Source organism: Drosophila grimshawi, unplaced genomic scaffold, assembly GCF_018153295.1.
Source record: "Drosophila grimshawi isolate 15287-2541.00 unplaced genomic scaffold, ASM1815329v1 contig_44, whole genome shotgun sequence".
NCBI classification, from domain to species: domain Eukaryota; kingdom Metazoa; phylum Arthropoda; class Insecta; order Diptera; family Drosophilidae; genus Drosophila; species Drosophila grimshawi.
Genome location: NW_025063240.1, coordinates 9,359,121 through 9,373,465, shown reverse-complemented (window position 1 = coordinate 9,373,465; position 14,345 = coordinate 9,359,121). Strand labels below are relative to the sequence as shown.

General features: G+C 33.9%; 2 protein-coding genes and 1 long non-coding RNA gene across 3 annotated transcripts; 2 read left to right on the top strand and 1 right to left on the bottom strand.

Annotated features, from left to right (window-relative positions):
• The first annotated feature begins 7,401 nt into the window (after window positions 1-7,401).
• LOC116805656 lies at window positions 7,402-8,105 on the top strand. Its single transcript, XR_004365319.2, has 2 exons — window positions 7,402-7,485; window positions 7,543-8,105. It is a non-coding gene; the product is annotated as an uncharacterized LOC116805656 (long non-coding RNA).
• A 383-nt stretch (window positions 8,106-8,488) lies between these two features.
• LOC116805652 lies at window positions 8,489-9,193 on the top strand. The gene is made up of 2 exons (XM_032738931.2): window positions 8,489-8,571; window positions 8,629-9,193. Exons 1-2 carry the CDS (start codon window positions 8,527-8,529, stop codon window positions 9,070-9,072), a joined length of 489 nt encoding a protein of 162 aa, XP_032594822.1. The 5' UTR covers window positions 8,489-8,526; the 3' UTR covers window positions 9,073-9,193.
• Window positions 9,194-11,590: 2,397 nt separating this feature from the next.
• LOC116806134 (ficolin-2-like) lies at window positions 11,591-12,666 on the bottom strand. The gene is made up of 2 exons (XM_032742205.2): window positions 11,987-12,666; window positions 11,591-11,672 (listed from the first exon to the last, which is right to left on the bottom strand). The coding sequence occupies exons 1-2, from the start codon at window positions 12,577-12,579 to the stop codon at window positions 11,591-11,593; spliced, it is 675 nt and encodes a 224-aa protein (XP_032598096.2). The 5' UTR covers window positions 12,580-12,666.
• Window positions 12,667-14,345: the final 1,679 nt, after the last annotated feature.

The window sequence follows — 14,345 nt, the reverse complement described above, 5'->3', positions numbered from 1 at the left end:
TTTTTTTTTGTGTTTGCCCATTTGGCGTTGTAAACATGCCAGCAACAAAAAATTGCTAATGTAAACATAGTTGAGACTCTGAAACTGATATATTCATATATGTATGTATTATTGTATGGCAAACTAAAGGCAAAGTGTTGAAAACACTTGGAAATGGATCAAATCAGACGTTGCCAAATGTCAGCAACTCAATGCATTCGATTCTCAGATGATCTTAATCTTAATCAATGGAGGAGGAATTTTAATGATAATATTCTAGGTCGTGCTTATGTTTAAATATTCATATATTTATCAATTTCATAAGCCTTATAGAATACATAATCATTGACTAGGAATAGAACCAGAGTGGAATATGTTTGATTAACTTAGTTAATTTAGAACTATCTACTCGGTTACTTAAACAAACTGAAATCATATATAACAGAGAATAACAGATTGTATTATTCACGGAATCGATGTGTTACATAAATATATGTATATATATATAAACTTTAAAAACCTTTAACTATTTCCAAGTTGATTTATAAGCTTTTTGTATTCCTGAGCAGTGAGAGCTTTGAAAATGTTGTATTTGTCCGGAATTCCACTTGATTATAAAAAAATTAATAAGGAAGACCACTAAAACGGAAACTCGGAAGGAAAGGGAAAATATTACTTCGAATTTCCCAACCAAATTACTTTTTTACACGCCATTATACTCAGAAAGTAAATAAATACAAACAAATTTTCTAAGCTTATTTATGTATATATATATCCATATATATATTTTTGTATACAACTGGAAACAGATGATTACATAACTGAATATAATCTCCGATATTTTTTCCAAGTTTATTGGGAATATTTTTGATATTTAAAAAACTCTTAGCTGAAATTGGCCAATCTTCACCAAGAATATTTATCTACACATTTACGACTAAATATAAATCGTATACTTCTGCAATACTTTGTCAATGTCAGACTAGACACAAACACTTTTGGGGAATACCTTGCAGCCAAATGATATTTTAATTTTAGTATACCCTGTACCCCTTACAAATTTATAAAGAAGGGTATAATGAAGTTGTGCAAAAGTATGCAACAGACAGAAGTAAGCCTCTCGGGCCCCATATCCGTTTGGTTGGAAAACATGATGTCAGAGACTATAGGCTAGAGAATTGAATTTTGAATATATATTATGGTAACAAGCTAATTTTGTTTTATCGATAACTGCCTCCATTTCGCTAATATCGATATCCACTAGCAATAAAATATACAATCGCAAAGATATAACCTACCAATTGATACACAAAATATACACTGACATATTAATGATGAACTGTAGAAATTTCATTAATGTCATAAGCTATTTTCATATTGAACAAATTAATATCAGCAAGCGTAATATATATTTAAGACCTGGGCTTAGGGTATCTCCGAGTCGGGTTTTCTCGTGTAGAGTTTGCTTACTTGTTTATATTTTGTTTGATGCACATAGTACACATATACTTTTTAAATAATAAGCAACTTTTTGCTTGGTTTAGTTCATTAGAAAAGAAATTTGCTAGCCGTACCACACATCATTTTTAATTTTAAACCCATCTCTTTGAACAAGTTGTTTCACTCGTGTGTCGCGGGTCTCTGGCACGCGAGATCAACGTTTTCGATGAGGTAAGAAATTATTTTGAGTGCGGACAGATCGGTATATATATTTATACATAATTATATATAATTATTATTTTTTTGTTGCCTGTCATCTACTTATATGGTTTCTCTGAATTAGTTTAAATTGAAAAGTGAGTGGCACTAAGCGAATAATATATAAACCAATTACTTGTATTCTAATCCATAGCCATAAATGGTTCTTCATTATCCAGAGTCGTGTATTATACAACGACAAATGTTGAGAGCCATAAAAACTTCACACCATTATGCATAATGATTTTTAAATTTGTGCGTTTGCCTCACAGCATTTAATTTACAATCAGCGTCAACTTTTAACGCAGATTTCGTTTTTGGTGCTCATCATTAGCCTCATTGTCGCCGGATGTTTGGAACAATTGTGAGTATTTCTAGTAATGTGAAACATAAAACAATTTAAGTACATAATTGAAATCGGTTAAGAAAGCAAAACAGTGCCAACAGAGCAGTCGTCACTTTTACAGGGTATTCGAAAAGTTGTTATTCTTTTGCACCGTTTGCATATCTTTTGCATATATACATATATTTTTATAATAATTATTACTAGTATTTTTATTGTTATTATTATTCGGCAGGTTCAAAAGTTCTGTGATTATTTCAAATCTTTTCTTCTTCCTGGATGCAAGTAAAACTACTTGGCTATCGGGAAACAATACCTATATTTCTTGACGATTTAAGCTGACGTCTTCAACCTTTCCTCACCTTGAAATATGCTTAGGATTTCATGGTATTCCAGGGTTTGGTAATATCATGTACGAGGAGCCATAACTGCAAGGACTGTGTGTTTTTTCATGGGACGTACTTCATTTAATGATTTTCATTCTTTCTTGCTGCACATATACAAATGTACTTATATTTATTATTCCGTAATAAAAGGAAAAAAAAAACAATTAATATGGTTACATGCTGTGCTTTTAGATAAATTGAACTAAGTGCCATAAAAGTAGTCTGCATTAGTTGGAAGGAGGAGGGGCTGTGTTAATTGCCAGCAATTCAACGGCTATTGCAACAATTATGCGTTTTCTCCTCTTACTCATTCATGTTGATTGTCTAATGTCGAATGTGGCAACTACGATTGGATTGACATGATATACAAAATTGACTTGATCTTATCGAAAACACATTTAATGTAATTGTAAAGCTGGTGGGCGTGGTGGGAAGGGATTCTGACATTGTTTTTGGTGATGCCACAAAATTGTTTACTTTCAACTTTTTGGCAGCAAACGACATTGACAGCAGCTCAAGCGGGATAGGATGGAGTCGCAGCAGGGTGGGTGAATGGTTATATATTTTATATAATTTTATGGGTCGCACTAGAAAGTTTACTAACTACTCAGCGCAGGGGGGGGAGGGCATGAAGGAGAAGAAGAGGCAGCAGCAGCAGCAGCGACAAAGAACACAAAACAATACGAATAAAACTTGTGCCATAAAATGCGAGAATTATTGAGTCTGTTGCAAATAGCAAAACTTTTGATTCTCTGAGAAAATCTCTTAATAATCCTTTCATGTAGAAAGTGTCCCAATCTCGGCAAAGAGCAATAAACTCCATTTGTGCTTTGTTGTTTGTCACAAGCGGGTCGTGTCTTATGCGTTAATAGCTTTTTAGTTCACCTAAATTATTAGTCTTTAAGAATTACAAGCTTCCTCTTCTTATCATTTTTTTTTCTACTTTCATATTATTTAACTTAAAGTGTAAGGCGTAATTACGTAACAAGGCAGGCCGCATGCGAAAGTTTGAATTGGATTCTTCGACACGGGCAAGATCTTAATAATCTGGCTTATGGGGAACTAATTGTGAAGACGAATTGGGGAACTTAGAGCTGACAGCGAAGAGAACAAATAGCAAAAACAATGTAAAAAGCATGGATAACTTGTCAGTGCCAAATGTATAATTAATCTTTTCATATATGTACATATCCACATATGTATGTATTATTCTTGGCATAACGATTTTTACTAATTTTTATATACCCTTTTAGAGGGTCTTTTAGATATGTTTACTGATATGCAACGCATTAAAGGCGACGTCTCCGATTTCATATAGCTAGGTAAGTTTATCGGAATTTTTTTCCTCTTATATGCACTTAATTCCCTCAGCTTAACAACAATCTTGCTGAAACTTGTTATATATATTATATGTACGGAACGGAAAATCAATCGAAAGATACGATTATATTGACATGCATGACATAAAACGAGATAAACAATTAGAAAGAATAGCTTAAGGCGAAACATTTTTTATTTAAAGTAAAATTGTTTAAAGTGCACAAAGACATATTATTTTTAACTGTAAGCAAAGTCTACAAGGGTGTGCAATATTCGGCGTGTCTAAGATAAATGATATTTCTTGTCTGTTCGTTTTTATATTTTTTGTTCACTGTATTTTTAATTTAGTAATCGGCGAAGCTTTCAAATCTCTGACTAATTCCCCCACTTTTCGGCTAGTTTTCTTTAAATCGAACGTGGGCCGAACACGTGGCAATAGATAGGCATTTTTGATGATGTGAGTATCTATTATATGCACGTTTACTTTAAATTAGTTTTGTGTAATCATTCAATTATAATTATATTGCCAAATTCATGTTTGAGTCAGATGCAATCAGCAATCATTTTATTTCACATTTAATTGAGTTGTAAGAAACAAACCAATCTCTGTGGCTTCATAAATTTGTAATGTGTTTATAATAATAAAAGAAAAATCTCATTAAAATTCAGTCGTAAACAATGCCAACTGAAAGTGTATGGTTGAGAGTGCTCGACAAGTCTGTACCCTTTCTTCTCGATGTTCAAAAGAGTTGAAACTTTCACTCAATTCTGCAAAGAGAGAGCATTTTTTTCATATTTTGATTAAAGGTGCTGAAGCTAGATACTTGATTGTGATAGTCGCTAATGATATTTGTATTGTATACCAATCATCTACTCAATTTTAAGGCAATATGACAACACTTGACTGTAAGCCTTCGTAAAACTCACAAAATATTATTAAATCTTTAATTACAAGGAGGCAATACAGTATGATAAAGTATAACATGCAACAAAAGAGCGTTGGTTGGGGTTGGTAGGGGGCAACTAGAAAGGCACATAAAAGTGATTCCTAGAAAGCAAACAAATCCCTGGGAAGTGGGTGGTGTATGGCAATAAATGGGGTTGACTGATTTTTGTCTCCTCGACCTGGGCCGCGTAATTAAATTCCATGGCTGTGCTGAGGGTCCCATTGGGGGTTGGGGCAAATACCCACCAAGACCCAAATGCTGGCTCAACTGTGCGTGCTGGTAATGAGTGGGCGGTGCCAAAGTGGGTGGTGTGGGGCTGGCTTCACCAAATTTATCAAGTAGACAAATATTTGATCTAATTAGTAAAATTGGACACGTTCTGTGGATGGGGGACCGGGGTACCTGCGGGTGGTTGTTGTTTCTCTGAACTGGAGTGTTGACTGATTGCCCCAAAATCGTTTGTTGCCTTCGATTTGGGGCCCGCTCATTAAATGCTGCTGGTCCGAGCAACCGGGCTGGGGAAAATTAGTTGAAGACAGTAAATGCCAATTGCGTGTCCCGAAATTCCTTGAATTGTTTGACTTGGCATTGTTTAAAGCGATTAACGCTAAATATTCGGCTGATTGGTAATTGTCTCTGCATGCAGATTAAGTAATTTACAAAGCTTCTGCGTGTTCACAATTATGTAACACCACCCAGCCTACACCACAACAAAACTAAATATTTTATTGGGGGGGCTGTATATTTAATACAAGAAAAGTGTGACATACAATAAAAAATTAACAAAAAGGAAAAAAACTTTTCTCTAGCATTTCAACTCGTTAGCTGCACGCCAAGTACTTTGAACTCATCATGGGACAATTGACTTGGTTTTGATTGTCTGTTACTAACTTTCTTAGTCCCCTACCATTTGCAGATAACCTAAAACAAATGCTTTGCAGACATATGGCCTTGTAAGTAATTACTCTTTTAGGGATTAATTACTTCAGCAATTACTGAAACAAACTCTCTCATCCTCTCTCTGTAATTAGTGCAAATACTCGAGTAATAATTACTTTAATTAAGTATTTCTGTGACTGATTGAACCGTTCATAATCACTTAGTCAAAGTATATGTAGATTATCTTTAAGAAAGTCTATATAAACAATTTTTAGTCTGGACCTAGCTGTAAAGCGAAGTAAAAGTTTCATGATGAAATACTTAGCTCTCGTTGTAGCGCTCGTTATTGTCAGTTACGTAAGTTGATCTGCTGATAAATCTGATAATCACATTAAACTATGTCAAATCCAATAGATTCATCTATCAGAATGTGAAGAATCGGAAGATTCCGGTTCAGATTTACTTGAGCGATTGCTTAAATTCAAAATGGGGCTCCTGGATGCGGGACTGAGAGGAATCGGCAGACTTAAGGATGGGTTAGGTGTTATAGGCACGTTCGCCAGAAAAATGCAATAAGTATGTGAAGATAAGTTACACACTTATATACGAGTATACAAGACAAAAAATGATTCAAATCAAATGTTTGGTTAAAATTACAAATCGTGTAAAATGTGAGCTGAAACAATTCTTATCAGTACAAAGATGTTCAGGCAAAGTCGGTTATCTAATCAATTTTGCAAAACACTAACCCCACTATCAAGGAGAGAGTTTGGGTTTGCTTCTGTTTTTTTTTTTGTGTTTCTGTGGAATTGTGGGCCAAGTTTAAGCACAGTTCGAGCAATGAAGTAAAACAACAAATCACTGAAATCCTGTGACAGAAAAACGAACAACGAACAACGACCAACTGACCTAACCCGTTTCCGCCACAAAGGGAATGGGATTTGTTTGGGGCTTCGATAGCCCAATAGGGAATGCCAGCGAAATATACTTCAATAATTCATTCGAATCATGATAAATGTCCGGATTTCACTCTGACATTCGCAAAATGTACTGAGGTCAGCACACACAAGTTCTCACACACACACGCACACAAGGAGGACTAACAACGGCAATCCTTTTGCACAGATTGGGATTCTGCTTACGTGTTGACTTGGCCAACAAACTGCTGGCAATGTATGCTCTGCTGTGCTCTGCTACAGTCTTAGCCATTCTGTTGAGCTTAATGTTGCATGTATGATATACTTACTACGGCCAGTTGGCATGGGCAACAGTTGCCAACTGCTCGATTTTGTCCATTCAGCAGTTTCAACTGACTGGTCAAGATCCCAGTTCTGTGATTTAAAAATTATGCCCCTTAAGGGATAACAGCATTGCTAAGTAACAAGTTAGGAGATACCTTGAAACCAGGCATTAAATATATTGAATCGATTAAAGCACAGCTTCTAGTCTTGTTTTTAGTTACTTTATCACAAATTTATTACAGTATATTAAATATAAAATATAAATATATATTTATCTAGGTTTATATATAAAATTTTTATGCATTTAGTCCCATTTATTTGAGTTTTATGTCTCTTCGTTGTGTCTGGTTATTGAATTTAAAGTTTGAAGTTGAGGACAGTTGACCCAAGCGCAAACAATATAAGTTTGATACTGATAATAGGTGAATCATATTTGATAGCTGTAGCAAATGAGAAGCAAGTAAGCACAGAAAATGTTAATAAAAATATAAGTAAAAATTGATAATTTTTTATACGTTAAGCATTTCTGTGACTGATTGAACCGTTCATAATTACTTAGTCAAAGTAGATGTAGATTATCTTTGAAAAAGTCTATATAAACAATTTTTAGTCTGGACCTAGCTGTAAAGCGAAGTAAAAGTTTCATGATGAAATACTTAGCTCTCGTTGTAGCGCTCGTTGTTGTCAGTTACGTAAGTTGATTTGCTGATAAATCTGATAATCACATTAAACTATGTCAAATCCAATAGATTCATCTATCAGAATGTCAATCAGAGTTAACGGAGGATGAACCCAAATTTCGAACGCTAATTTTGGGGCTAACTATTATTAGAGGTGTTCTGAGGGTCGCACAGGAATTCCTTAAAATTTTAAATAAATTTATTCAAGAAGGCGATTGGGCGCCATTGATTACGGATTTAGTGGAGATGATAAAAGTTTCCACGAATGTTATTACCGTTTGTGTAAGTGAAAATTTATTGACGTGCATCAAGGTGAAATATGAAGGATTTAAATCGCTGATTTCCCTGACAATACAAATGACTATGAAAATTCAAGGAGTTTGTGCATCGGGATGTAAGAACGAAACATCAAGCATCTTTACAAAATATTTCAATATTTTTAACACGATTTCCCAAAAACTGACTATAAATATGGGAAGAATGCCTACTACTACATAATTAAAAACCATAAAAACTACTAAAATTACATCTATGGTTGAATTTAAAAATCATGTAAAACGAGAGTTGAAACAATTCTTACCAGTAAAAAGATTTTCAATCAATTTTATGAAAACACTTGCTCCACCATCAAAGAGACAGTTTGGTTTTTCTGTGGAGTTGTGGGCCAAGTTTAAGCATAGTTCGAGCTATAAAGTAAATCAACAAACCACTGACACAAATTTGTTATAGTATTTGAAGTATAGAATATAGGTATAAATAGGATACACAAAATTTGTCTATGTTTTTTAAGCTGTTTGGACAGATTTTATATATTCTGTTGTAGGCAGTTGACCCATATAGGTATCTGAATTAGAAGCAAGTAAGCACGGAAAGTTTGTATAAAAACATAAGTAAAAATTGATAATTTTTTATATGTTTTTAATTAACCATTTCTGTGACTGATTGAACCGTTCATAATTACTTAGTCAAAGTAGATGTAGATTATCTTTAAGAAAGTCTATATAAACAATTTTTAGTCTGGACCTAGCTGGAAAGCAAAGTAAAAGTTTCAAGATGAAATACTTAGCTCTCGTTGTAGCGCTCGTTATTGTCAGTTACGTAAGTTGATCTGCTGATAAATCTGATAATCACATTAAACTATGTCAAATTCAATAGATTCATCTATCAGAATGTCAATCAGAGTTAACGGAGGATATACCCAAATTTCGATCGCTAATGTTGGCTGTGCCCACTTTTAAAGCGGTACTCTTGGGGCTAGGTGTTTTTAAACGTGTTCGTGGTGTCGCACAGGAGTTCCTTAAAATTTTAAATAAGTTTCTTCAAGAAGGCGATTGGGCGCCATTGATTACGGATTTAGTGGAGATGATAAAAGTTTCAACGAACATCATTACCGTTTGTCTTAGTGAAAATTTATTGAAATGCGTCAGGGTGAAATATGAAGGAGTTAAGTCGCTGATTTCCCTGACAATACAAATAACTACGAAAATTAAAGGAATTTGCGCATCGGGATGTGAAAATGAAACAACAAGCATCCTTTCAAAATACGTTAATATTTTTAACACGATTTCCCAAAAAATGTCTACAACTAAGGAAAGTTAATTTATACACTTATATATACATAATTAAAATTAAACAAGTAAGATTTGTGTAGTCGAGTCAGCTCGACTTCGATATACCCTGAACCCAGCTGTTAAATATATTCTAAAATTATTGCCAAATATCCCTATAAAGCTTTGTATCCAAATGTGAGTAGGTCTGACAGTGCGCTCTGCCGATAAACACGTGAATATACATACATATATATATATATATATATATATATATATATATACATACACGCAATCGTAGATAACGGTGCTCTGCAGAACACACACAAAGACAAATTGACGCTCGCGTCGATTATCATGCCATCTCTTTCTCACACATGCAGAAAATGCTTGATAGAAATGAGTTGAATATGAGAATATACTTTCGACTATAACTTGGCTGTTTCTCATCCAATCTTTATGAAGTTTGGGCAGTTCATCAATAATATGCATATGCATATTATGTTTTAATAAGAAGATGCTGCCTTTTAAGTTGTATTATTTATTGCTATCGGAAATTGATATGTATCGATATTCGAGACACAAGCAGTTATCGATAAAATAAAGCGAACTTGATTTGCGCCGGGTATATGAGAGCGTATATGTCAAATTTGAAGTCTCTAGCTTTTATAGTCTCTGACAGACAGACGGAATTGGCTATATCGATTAAGTTGTTGACCCTGGTCAAGAATATATATACTTTAAGGGGTCGTTACATATAGTTGCACAAACCAATATACCCTGATTAATCATTTCTAGTGGGTACAGCGTATAAATAGCACAACTACGGCATTTTTATATGTTACTAATCAAAATATAAACAATAAGTTTTGTATTTGTTGTCAAATCCAAGCTTAAAGATTATAATATTATTTACTATCTATATATGTATGTATATAGGTGTATGTTATATATATATATATATATATATATATGTATGTATATATGTTATATCAGATAAGGTATTCAATGTTCGGTAGTTGGCTTGCAGCAACAGCAGATATCCTGCATAGATTAAACACTAGCATTTCCACTCTAAGAAAATGTAGGCAAAATTGAGCTGGGAATATTTTGATAAAGTCAATCAGTGCCAATTGGTCAAATTTGAAATTTATCTCAAAATGCAAAATGTATATTTCTGTCAGCAGTCATTATAATTATAACTGGGATATATGCACTGCGATTTACCCGAGGATGCTGCATCTAATTCCAGTTGAGGCGACACACTCCCTGCCCAGCTCTGATTTTTTTTTTCATTACATTTCATCATTTCCAAGAAGCCATTTAAAAAACAGCAAATCTTCAGAAAAAAATTGCAAAATATTCTGGCAATTTGAGTAATAAGTATATATGTATATATATATGTGTTCATAAATCTCTTTGGCTACAAATGACACATATATACGGATTTCGTAGCTTATCATGCTGTGGCTACATATATATTTATAGAGTTGTGTGCGACTACTGATAGTAGTTTGTGCAAACTGATAGACAGACAGACGCGGTTGTTGATGTTGGTCAAGAACATACATATATATGTATTTATATATAAATACATTTATTTTGTTTGGCTGTTAGACTAAGTATAACTTTATTCAGTGTATAATTATAGTTGGGGGTATCGAGCGCAGTATCGATATATCTGTTATTAACATTAGTAATCGGAATTTTGTATTGATCTTTTACATATTTGCAACATGTATCCATATTTTATTTGACTCTTTTTACTAAATTTTAATATAAATGTTGAAATATGTTTGAATAGCAGAGCAGCGATTAATACTTAAGTATCGCCATATCGATTAATATCGAAGCTCTGGTCACACATGTATTGTGTTCTTTTCTGCATTGTATTCTCCAAAGTTAAGTTGCTCGGAATTCTTCAGTAAGTAAAGACGCACCCGCACATAATAAAGATAATCCATAATTAGAAACCGGGTTTGACGTTATTTACAACAATACAAAATATAAATTCAAATTTAGAAATTAAATAAAGACAATTTACAACTGGGGAATATAAAATAGACGTTTGACAAACCTTTACAAACACTTGAAAAACTAAAGTCACATTTTATTTTGTGTCCATCTAGAAGCCAAAGAAGAAGAAGAAGAAGAAGCTGATTGATAAGTGCAGTCGGGCATATTGATAAAGATTGAAACGACAGACAAAAAGTGCTTGCAATCTGAGCTGTTTCATTTATGCCACCAGCAAGCGAGCGAGGGAGAAAGAGAGTGATTTGGAACAGCTGCACTCGTTTCGTCATCAGCTGTTCTTGCACTGCTCCGAATTCCACTCAAAGGGAGAGAGAGTTGCAGCCACCTTCACATACACATTCAACGTTGCTGCTATTTTCGCATACATTCATAACCCTTTGACACCTAGCAGACAAAGTCTGCAGCTGATCTTTGTCTCTATTCTACTAATATTCTACTGCTATTCATCTGCTATTCTACTATTATCCTACTACAATTTACTAATATTCTACTACTATTGCACTACCATTCCACGACTATTTGACACCTCCTTGGATCTACTGCTTATCGATGCTACTGATAGATTCAGGTATTTTTATCCATTTTTCCAGATCCCTGTGAGACTCAAGTTTACTTGACCTACAAATGAGTAGAAATTCATAGAATTTGATGTAATTACAGTGCCAATTTAATTATTTGAGAGTTAATTTTTAATTACATTTACAATTCCAAAGTACAATTCATATTAAATTTGCATCATTTTTATATTTATGTTGGGCGAATAAGCATTTTAACATTTTTGACTCGGTACAACCAAATTATACCATCATCATTCCAGTCATCAAAACTGTCATAGTACTTTGAATTTAATCTACTGTGGAATAAAAGAAGAAAACAGTTAAATATATAAATAGAGATGAAGAAGAGAGTCATTTGCTTACCCCCAGTCACACCTGTCAGAGTACCACCATCCACCAAGATGTTTTAATGCACAATTGCCATCATTCCAGCCATCATTATCACGATCATATGTCGAAAATTTCTTATTATTGTTATTTTTTGACAACATATCTGTGGCATTGCCACTGCATCCACTTATGCTCAGTTTGTATTCATCACTTTCGCCAGCAATGGCAAATTGTTGATATCTCGCATATTCTATTTTGCCATCAAATTTCTCCAGATATATATAGAGTTCATGGGGCTTGAATCTCGTCAAGCGATGGATCTTTTCCAAACCCAAGAAGAAGTCTCCATCAAAGGAACCAAAGCCTTCGCGGTATGTTGTCCAATTCCTGTTGAAATCTTCTTTACCATTGATTCGCTGCTGGATAACTGTCCATCCAGGACCTGCTGTCTCCGAGTCGCATATAGCATCAAAGGAGTAATTAGAAAAACTGATTTGATGAACACCCGGATCATCTCCAAAAGAAGTGCAACCAATAATAGGTTTCTCCTTCAAGGCCTCCAATTTCACTTCACAATTTTTTACATCGTTTTGTAATTTGGATATTTGTTGATTCTTTTCCTCAATGGATTGCTGCATCTCCTGCAATTTGACTGCCTCGCTATTAATTTGATCTTTTAATTTGGATATTTCTTGGTTCTTTTGGTCAATATTTTTCTTCTGTTCCTCCAACTGTTTCTGAAACTCCTTCGATTTGACTGCCTCGCTATTAATATGATCTTTTAATTTGGAAATTTCCTGGTTCTTTTGGTCAATATTTTTCTTTTGTTCCTCCAACTGTTTCTGAAACTCCTTCGATTTGACTGCCTCGCTATTAATATGATCTTTTAGTTTGGATATTTCCAACTGTTTCTGAAACTCCTTCGATTTGACTGCCTCGCTATTAATATGATCTTTTAATTTGGATATTTCCTGGTTCTTTTGGTCAATATTTTTCTTTTGTTCCTCCAACTGTTTCTGCAACTCCTGCAATTTGATTGCATCGCTTTCGATTTGAAGTTTTTGTTTGGTGATTAAATCACTTGTGCATTCCTCACATTTCTGTGAATTGAGCTTATTCAATTCATTCCTGATTGATTGCAAATTCTTTAATTCATTCCTGATTGATTGCAAATTGTCATTGTTCTTGTTGTATGAATCTATCTGATTTCTCAATTCCTGTATGATGGCGACATTTTCATTTTGATCAACTAGTTTCTTCTGCAACTCCTTGATTTCAGAGTCCTGCCTTGCTGTTCTATCCTTATAGTTTCGCAGTTCCTGAATTCTAGTTTCACATTCATTCTTCTGGTCCAACTTTTGCTGTAACTGCTTTAATTCATTGTCTTTACTGCTGATCAATCCCTTATTAATCTGCTCTCTCAATTCTAATTCAAGTTGGGATATCTTCAATTGTTGCTTTTTTATTTCCATATTCTTAATGGATGTTATATTATCATGGTTTTCCACGTTTGTCCTCATCAATTCTACGTAGATAAGCAGTGGTTTCATGGCCTTATAGGCATATGATCCGCATTGTTCCTCCTCTATCCTTGATGCTTTGCAGATCTGATATAATTTAGAATTGGAATAACTCGCTTGTCTAATATAATTAATTCTTATTTATTCACCTCATTTTTTGTAGCTGTAGATACGACAGCGGATTCGCCTTTGATCAGGATCAGACTTATCCATAAAGTAAATGCAACCCAATTTAATTCCATCTTTTCCTGCTATGGCCAGCTGGTCTCAATAGAATTAGATGTAGACTGAATTCTCAGTGTTGGACTACCGACATTTTATAGCATTTTATATGCATTGAACGATGCTGTTATCAAGTACCACTGATAATAGACGACGTCAATGGCTTTAGAGGAACCTGGATCAGGTTCTAATTTCGAGCTTTTGCTCAAATTTGTTAAGTTCACGGCAACAGATAAGCGTAGACAGACAGGTCGCACGTGTATATATATATATACATATATATATATATATTTATATATATTTATATATATTTATTTATTTCGCAGTAACATCAAAATATAATAGATATTTAATTACTTATTACAGAATTAGTGCTCATTTTAAAAACGATTGAAATTAGTTCCCCATTTTAGATACAAATGATGAGCATCAAATCTTAAAGTGGACGATCTTAAAGAGAGTAGACAAATAAACGGGAATACTTTCAATGTGTCTACTGTAGATGAACATTAATAATATGTTTATAAAGTTCAGTTTGAAGATGGAATATCTGTTGATCTTCATTTGAAATGTGTATTCCAATAATAACAAATGCAGGCAGTTGGAAGCAACTTCGATCAATTTAAACATGTACAGTTTGTCAATAAAGTGTTTGGACACAG

Excerpts from the sequence above, each read along its gene's own strand:
- LOC116806134 (XM_032742205.2), bottom strand. The coding sequence starts at position 12,579 with ATGCAGCAATCCATTGAGGAAAAGAATCAACAAATATCCAAATTACAA. Across the intron at positions 11,673-11,986 it reads GGATGGTGGTACTCTGACAG|GTCAAGTAAACTTGAGTCTC; the intron begins GTGTGACTGGGG and ends ACTCATTTGTAG.
- LOC116805652 (XM_032738931.2), top strand. The coding sequence starts at position 8,527 with ATGAAATACTTAGCTCTCGTTGTAGCGCTCGTTATTGTCAGTTAC. Across the intron at positions 8,572-8,628 it reads CGCTCGTTATTGTCAGTTAC|ATTCATCTATCAGAATGTCA; the intron begins GTAAGTTGATCT and ends CAAATTCAATAG.